This window comes from Furipterus horrens, unplaced genomic scaffold (genome assembly GCF_987537825.1).
Source record: "Furipterus horrens unplaced genomic scaffold, mFurHor1.1.pri manual_scaffold_17, whole genome shotgun sequence".
NCBI lineage: Eukaryota > Metazoa > Chordata > Mammalia > Chiroptera > Furipteridae > Furipterus > Furipterus horrens.
The window spans coordinates 25,664,129-25,673,003 of NW_028327187.1; the positions used below are offsets into that span (position 1 = coordinate 25,664,129).

The 8,875-nt window shown below is 40.9% G+C and overlaps 1 protein-coding gene across 2 annotated transcripts in view; it reads right to left on the minus strand.

The window, feature by feature from the left end:
* Window positions 1-8,653, minus strand: part of STK26 (serine/threonine kinase 26) — a 60,006-nt gene extending 51,353 nt beyond the window's left edge. Inside the window, exons 1-2 of one of the 2 annotated variants that reach the window (XM_090265421.1) lie at window positions 8,600-8,653; window positions 8,350-8,500 (exon numbers count right to left, since the gene is read on the minus strand). Coding sequence is in view for 1 of the 2 variants with exons in the window: in XM_090265420.1 (XP_090121546.1) it covers window positions 8,350-8,391 (42 nt within the window). In the remaining variant the exon portion in view is untranslated. Of the gene's footprint in view, window positions 1-8,349; window positions 8,501-8,599 lie in introns of those variants that run through there. The other variant, XM_090265420.1, reaches the window with a different exon arrangement.
* Between the last annotated feature and the right edge of the window lie 222 nt (window positions 8,654-8,875).

Here is an 8,875-nt window from a genome sequence, read left to right on the forward strand (position 1 = left end):
AGAGGTTTCTGTAGCCTGGAACACTCAGAGAAAGTTCATGGAGAAAGTAAGATGAAGACCTTGAAAATCAGGTAGGATTCGGTCAGTCAGTAATTACTGAATTTTAACTGGCATGGTAGAACAAAATGAATTTCTTGTTGTAAAATAATGATAAGTAAATAAGTTTATATTTGTAGAGATGATCCAGATAACAGAAAGTCTGGAGAGATGAGTAGCGGGTATGGGGCCTGGTCATGCTGGTGGTATGGGTGTGTGGAAGGTGCCTGGATTTCGATAGAAATATGTGGGCTATCATGCAGAAAACAGATGAGATAATGACAGTGTTTTCATGTGATTAGCCTAGTATTGTTTTGCAGGATAAACTGTCCACATACATCATAACACCTTTTATAAAGGAGCTCAAAATATATTCCACTGATGGTAGTTAATTCATTTAATAACATCTCATTGAGGCAAAGGAAATGCAGCTTTTATTATTTCTCATTTTATAGATGATTTGTTGCAGGTCACTAAATAAATGAAAGGCAGAATAAAAAATCAGTATCGCAATGTTCAATGTTTCTTAAGCATTAGCTAAATTATATTCTCTCATTTTTTATGACTCAAGCAAGGGAGGTACATGATGGAACTTTTTTGTGTCAAGTGTCATTTCTAGGCTCTCATTACTGTTCAAGGCACATGTTCTACCACACCCAATTACTGTTAACTCTTCACATAGCCCTTAGCTCCCTAACACCATACCTTCCAACTAACTCTAACTCTCCCAGGAAACAACTGTCTTGGATTATTCTGTCCAGCTGATTTTATGCAATTATCATTAGCATAGTCAACACCTCTGTATCAACCACTCAGCAATAAGGACAAAGGTTTGGGTATTTTAAAATTCTATTTTATTGATTATGCTCTTACAGTTGTCCCAAGCTTTCCCTTTGCCCCCTCTACCCAGCACCCTCCACTCTCTCAGGCAATCCCCTCCCCTTTGTTCATGTCCATAGGTCATGCATATAAATTCTTTGGCTACTCCACTTCCTATACTGCCCTTTACATCCCCCATGGTTATTCTGTAACTACCTATTTGTACTTCTTAATCCCCTCACCTCTTCACCCATTCCCCTACACCCCCTTCCCATCTGGCAACCATCAAAACACTCTCCATATCCATGATCCTGTCTCTGTTCTCCTTGTTTGCTTAGTTGTTTTTTTAGATTCAATTGTTGACAGGTATGTATTTATTGCCATTTTATTGTTCATAGTTTTGATCTTTTCTTAAATGAGTCCCTTTAACATTTCATATAATAATGTTTTAGTGATGATAAACTCCTTTAGTTTTTTCTTGTCTGGGAAGCTCTTTATCTGCCCTTTGATTCCAAATGATAGCTTTGCTGAGTAAAGCAATCTTGGCTGTAGGTCTCTGCTTTTCATGACTTTGAATATTTCTTGCCAATCCCTTCTTGCCCACACTTCTTTTGAGAAATCAGCTGATATTCTCATGGGAACTCTTTTGTAGGTAACTGTCTCTTTTTCTCTTGTTGCTTTTAAGATTCTTTCTTTAACGTTTGGCATTTTAATTATGATGTGTCTTAAAGTGGGCCTCTGCATCCATCTGGTTTGGGACTCTGTGCTTCCTGGACTTACATGTCTATTTCTTTCACCAAATTAGGGAAGTTTTCTCTATGTTTTTACACAGATTTCCAATTTCTTGCTCTTTCTCTTCTCCTTCTGGCACCCCTATGACATGAATGTTGGACCTCTTGAAGTTGTCCCAGAGGTAGCTTACGCTATCCTCATTTTTTGGATTCTTTTTCTTCTTCTTGTTCTGATTGGTTGTTTTTTTGCTTCCATATATTCCAAATCATTGATTTGATTCTTGGCTTCAACTACTCTACTGTTGTTCCCCTGTAAATTATTCTTTATTTCAATTAGTGTATCCTTCATTTCTGACTGGATCTTTTTTATGCTGCTGAGGTCCTCACTGAGCATCCTTAAAACCAGTGTTTTGAACTCTGAATCTGATAGATTGCTTCTCTCCATTTTGTTTAGTTCTTTTTCTGGAATTTTGATCTGTTCTTTTATTTGGGTCATGTTCAGGCAGCCTCCCTGTGTTTGTTTCTATGTATTAGGTAGAGATGTTTTGACAACATGTCTTGGTAGTGAGGCCTAATACAGTAGGTGTCCTGTAGTGTCCAGTGGTACAGGCTCCCCTATCACCCAAGCTGGGTACTCAAGGTGCACCCTTCATGTGGGCTAAGTACACCCTCCTCTTGTAGTTGAGCCTTGGTTGCTGTTGGGAGGTCAATGGAAGGGATTTACCCAGACCAATCAGCCACAAGGATTGGCTGTGACTACTGACCACCAACCTCCTCCCTCAAAGGGGGATCAGCTGTGCAGAAGGGAAGGGTGGTGGTGCTCCGATGTGGTCTGTAGCTGTCCACTGGGTGTGCAGGCCCTGGAGTTTCCCAGGCGGTGCAGTCCAAGGTCAGCCCCTACCTGTGTTTTGTCTGGGGCCACCCTGCCTGAACTATAAAACAATCAGAGATGGCTGCTACTTGTGCTGGGCTTGGAGATTCCTGTGCAAAGCCAAGCTGTGAATCTAGGCTGGCTGCTTCTAGTGCTGTGCCAGGGGCCATTTAACAATAGGTATAGGTCCTGGGGACTCACTGAGGCAGGCTGTTGCTTGTTTCAGAGAATTTAGGAAGTTATGAAGCATGAGCCAAGACCAACCATTCATGTGGAAAAGCCACTGTTAACAGCTGTAAGATGGCTGGGACGAAGCCTCAGGGTATCTCCAGGGTAGGACAGACAGTGTTAGCTAGATTGGTGGAGTCTCAGATATGGCTCCAGGCTACTGGCACTGTGGCTCTGTGTGAGGGGTGGGGGTACTTCAGAAAAGGGACAATGACCTCTGCCTGCCTTTCTGTCTGGGACTAAGCTGTCCCCCAGCTCTTGCCTTAATGCCAGACACTTCCATTCCTCCCTCTATACCCCTGGTGCCTTTTAAGCTGCTACCCCAGTGCTGGACCTCAGAGGGAGTGAGTATGAGTAAGTCTGTGTGTGGGTTCTTTAAGAGGAACTGTTTGGGCCTCTGGAAGTTTATTCCACCAACTCACTCCCCTCTGGTTTTTTCAGCCAGAAGTTATGGGGACTTATATTCCTGGCACTGGAATCCTTGGCTGGGGGGTCTGGTATGGGCCTATGGCCATACCACCCTGAATGCACCCAATCTCTCTGGTTTGGGTTTATCGATGCAAGGAAATGGTTATCATTTCCACCTCAAATTGAAAAGCTGATCATTCCCTTCAGAAGGTGCAAGGAAGGTAAGAATTCCACATGCTAGATTCTGGCACCAAACTGAATTCCTTTTCTCCAATTTAGGTTTCATGATGAGAGTTAAAGAGTTAAAGAATTCCCTCCAATTAACTTCCTCTGGATCAGTAACACATTTCTCTTCCTCCCATGTACCTTAAAACCATCGGTCCTTTTCTTACAAGCTAATCCTTCATCTATATTTTCTGTCTAATGAGGGCCCTGACTTCCACATATTCTCTCTGGCATTATGACCCTCTCTCCCTCCTTGGTGGCTCACATCCTTTAATTTAAAGGAAAGAGACTGGCATATAGTAAATGCTCAGTAAATATCTGATAAATGACTAAATCACCATATCTACATTTTCAAATATTTGCTGGACCTTTAAAAAAGAAACAGCTAAATGAGGTATATTGATATACAACAAATGTACATGTTTAATGTACACAATTTGATGAGTTTGAACATATGCATACACCTGTGAAACCTTCACCACAATCAAGGTAATAGACATATTGTCTACATTTTTACATTGTCACCCCACTGTTACCTCAAACCTCACAGAAATTTTAAAAATAAAGCAATAAATCTGTATATTTACACTCAAATATTTACTCTTCAATGATTTAAAACATTTTTTCTTTGAGGTTATCAGTTATAAATTTTATTTATTTCCTCTTAAAACAGAAATCATTAACTTCCTACTGGATCTAGCTCTTCTCCCTGACTTCCCAATTATTTAAGATGTACCATAATTCTCCCAGTTTCCCACATTCAACACCACAAAGGGTTAGATTCCTCCTTTGGTAACTAACAAATTATGAAGTCTAGTAATTATATATTTCTTCTTCACAGTATTAGGCATATGAAAGGCAGTTAATGCAAGGTCCATTGCAGCTGGACAGATATGATTGTCCCACTAAACTAGCCTCAGTAGATCAAACTGCCTCAAGTTTCTCAATCCTCCAGATCATCCATTCATCCCCTCTTGAGATTTCTCTTCATATATATAACTTTGTTCATTGAGTCTCCCTTACTCAGAAATGTATAATGGCTAGTCCAAAGGTCAAAATCCTACCCTAGCATTCAAGAACCACCATAATCCTGACCTAGTAGTTTTCCTATATTACCACCTATTATTTCTCTAGAGGAATTCTTCATCGTAGTATGAGTGATTGTATCCCACTCTCAAAAATTGTCTACATGCCTTTGCTCAGGGGAAATGCCTTCCCCAATATAGATCCTAATAATCTGTTAGAGTCAGTTTACCTTCTGTAAACCTTCTACTCTTCCAGTCAGAAACTTCTATTACAGAGTAAGTATTACAGGTTTTGCATTATTTGAGATTTCGTGCGCTAGATTTAACACCCCAACATTTTAGATTTTTAGGGGTGGAGATTGTGTAATATACTTCTGTATCTTTCCCAGAAGCCAACGCAAGACAATGTTTTCTACCTCTTAGATAGAAGTCTTCAATAAACTGTTCATTAATCTTAAAAGTTAATTTCCATCTCCACCTCAGATATTAAGCATTTAAAAAATTGTACCAACTTGGTCATATGTAAAGATACATGAAGGCTAAGTTTTAAATTATTTAGCAGGAAGTTAAAACATTTCTTTCATAAGAAGCATAACATAAAAACACATAATATTTCAATTCAACCTTCAACTTTATTATCCTACCTACATTTTATGAAAGATTTAGCCACCAGTTTAGAATACTTTATCTTCATAAATACTAATACAGTTTCTTTTTTTTTAAGATTTACTTTTTGATTTTTAGAGAGGGGAAGGGAGGGAGAAAAAGAGGAAGAGAAACATCAATGCGCAGGAGATATATCCATCAGTTGCCTCTCACAGGTCCCCAACTGGGGACCTGGCCGCAACCCTGAGCCCTGACTGGGAATCAAACCCGTGACCTTTTGGTTCACAGGCTGGTCCTCAATCCACTGCGCTACACCAGTCACGGGCATTAGCAGATTCTAAGGGGTAAATATTTTAAACTTAATTTAAGTACGATTTATAACTGAAAACTTCAAAAAAAAAAAAACATGTTTTAAATCAATAAAGAGTAAATATTTCAATGAAAAGAAACAGATTTATTGATTCATTTTGTAAAAGTTGTGCTTTTAAAAAAATTGTCCTTTAAATAATTTTCAAGAGTTTAGCTCCTGGTGTGGAAAATTCCTTTAGTCATATACTAAAAATGTAAGCACAAATTAAGTCAAAAAATTTCATTTCCCCAACATTTGGTGTAATTTGGCAAAAATATTCATTACCACAATATTAAGAAATATCAACAATGAGTTTGAATAACTAATTCATAAGGAAGAGTTTGAACTGGACCAAATCCTGGGTTTTCTTTCGTCACTCCAAGTTACTTTTCTATTTTAAACTAGTGGCAACAGAAATTTCTTTGTTTGAAAGTCAGGAATGCTGAAAGCCTTAAGTGATAGAACAGGTAGCTCAGCTTCTACTTCATGTCTCTCCTGGGGAGAGGGGTGGGGGGAGGAGAAAAACACTGTGGATAAAGTAATTTTGTTTTTATTTCTGGAAAAATCATTTTTTCCATCAATCTTCATAATTCTCTAAAGTAAACTGTTAAAAACTTACAAGCCAGGCGACCACTTCACCCTGATTTGTGGAAATACTATACATTAATTTCAAGAACACATGGCTAATTCAAGTTTTCTTCTTACTAGTCTAAATGTCTAAAAGTTACTCCTAACACTTTAACAAAACTCTAGGGGAACTTCACAAGCTCATGATGTATTTCTGCATCTCATCTGCAATATTTTGTACAATAGTAAAAGAAATCTAGACTCAAGAGTTTACACTACAGGCCTTTAAATTTATATTTAGGGTACATTACAACTTTAACTGTAGAAAACATTTGTGTTGCACCAAATGCTAAGAACCACATCTACAGAGAGAATGGAAATAGCAAGTTAAGAATTCACCATTTTCATTAAGATTTTTCATTAAGACGAAGAAAGTGACAAATAAATATCCCTCTTTTCCTTGCTAATATTGAGTGCCCTCTCCAAATTAAGCTGAACTAGGTAATCACAACTTTGGGAAGGCAGAAGGTGAAAGGCTGAGTTTGTCATTTAAAATACGTTATTCACATTCTAAACCACCTTAATTAGCATTTAGAAATTCAAGAGATAAGGAACTCAGATAATTCAACAAAGCTAGCTGGAAGCAGTAAGAAATACTGAACAGCAAGCAGTTTCTAAACCACATAAATCAAATAAAAACAAATCAAATAAGGACCAGAAACCATATAAATCAAATAAAGTCAAGACAAATGAAATAAAGACCAGAAACTATTTTCTCCTTAGTACACAAGAGTTTTCCAGTACACAGTTTTCCCCAATCACAAACTTGATGAAGGGGAGGCACTCTGCTGACTGCTGACAAATGCAACCAGGCTCTCCCGCACACAATGGAGAGAAATCTTGGAAACCCTCGGAGACAAACTTTACTTCTGTTAACAATCTCCTCTCCACATAATGGTAAGGAGGGTACGGTGAAAAAATTTTGACATTTTCTTCCACATCAGACACAGCAAAGTGTAGTTATTGCAAACTACCAATTTCCTTAATATAATCAAAGGCAGAACTGAATGAATGGGGTGTGGGGCAGGGCAGATGGGGGAAAGAGGGGTGGCCCTAAAAGAGAAAAAGTTGGGGGCATTTTGTAAAGATTGGCTAGATTAATCTTTTTAGAAGCCCTAATATATCTCACTTCCCTTTCTCTCTTTTTTATTAAACACACACCAACTTCTTGGGAATCCACATGGACTTGTCCTATATTCAGCTAACAGGCCTGGTGCTTAGGACACACTGGAGTCCTTAAGTAAGATATGTGTCTAACACAGATAGTCCTTTTGAGGAAAGTATCTTAAAAAATCACTTTTTTTGTGACCATGTATAAAGTGTGACTGATGCTTAAGAAATAGTTGGATTCCATACATTAGTATTAAATCAAGGCCCCAATCCATAACTCTTTGTTATTAGAAACATAAATTATTTACTAATCAGAACATTTTTTGAACTTGAAAAAAGTTTGCTTTCATATTTTTAGAAGATAATGAGGGACTGATACTTTAGTGTTTCTAGTCTTTTGAGTTACTCCGAAATACATTGTTTTTGCTATGTAACAAAGGAAAAAAGTAAAATGCGAATGTTTAAAAGTTAGTAGACTTGGATAACATTTAGTAAATAGTTTGAAATGCACAGATTTAAAATCATAACAACATAAAAAATATGGACATAGTTTGTTTGTTTTTTTTTAAATGAAAATAAAGTGGGGGAGCTGGGTAAATCTCCAGTAATAAGTTGGGTCCCATAAAGTAAAAAAAACTTCCTTTAACCACATGCAAGTCATCTTGTGGGAAAGGGAGGGGACGAGGCTGGAGAGCCATCTCCTAGGTGTTTCTGATATGGAGCCCTGCATTTCTTACACCGAACTATGGGCTGCGCCAAGTGGAGGAGCAAGGTACAATTTTGTTCTTAAGAAGCGGCACCAAAAAGGGAAACGAAGTCACCTCGCTCTCCACTCTACGCATACAGGAAGAACCCAATTCAATGCCGCCGCCACCGACACCCCCTTGTCTTGCTCTGCCCCAACTTGAGTACGCGTGGGGGGAGGGGGGGAGGGAAGCACAACTTGATTTTTACCTTACAAATTCGTAGACACCTCCATCTCTCCCAAGTTAAGTCCTCCCGCCTCCAGTCCCCGAAGGTACCACGCTCAGCAGGCGCAGGTGTCCCGCTCTGGCCTATTTTTTTAATAACCGCTCCCCCCATCCCTACAACGATGCGCGTCCCTGTCCTTCTCTGCCTTCCCAGTGCAGTGCACCACCTAGCCTGAACACCAGGAAATACTTAGAGCCCAATTCCCAGGTCACCTGGACAGAGCGCCCTGCCCTGCCTTCAGGGGATCCCAGGGGCCGCCTCTTGACGCGGGTGCCCAGAGCCAAGCGCGCTCCGGACTCCTGGGCGGTCACGTGGGTGGTGGGGCGGCCTGGGCTTTCTCACCTGCATCCCAGGCACTTGGACAGCCACCGGTGAGTGGGCCATGAAGACGACTGCTGCTTCGCACTGCCTCTGCGGTGCTGGCGCCTTGGGCTGGGACTGGCTCCTCCTCTGGGGGTAGCTCCGCGGCCCTCCCAGGCTTTTCGACCTGGGCCTTGAAGGACACACAGAAGTGGGGTTACTAGTCTAGTATTGGTAGCCACGGGCCGGGAGGCGGGTATTTCGTTGCGGTACTCCCTGGGACTCAGTCTACCTTTATGGCGCCCGCCAGCCGCTGTAGCCGCCGCCTCCGTTGCCGCTTCTACTCCTTAATACGGGGCTCTGTGTGTGGCGATGGCTGGGACCTGGGCTCGAGTGATGCGGCTCGTCTGCGCCTCGCCGCTTTAGGAAGAGGAGGTGGAGGCGCCCCAGCAACCCGCCCGCTCGGCTGGCCTGGGAGGTGGCTGGGGGCGGTTCCGCTGTTAGCCCTGCCCCCGGCCGGCAGTCGGGCGGTGTCTGGAGAGCTAAAGCTCCAAGTGAAGGGGTTTGC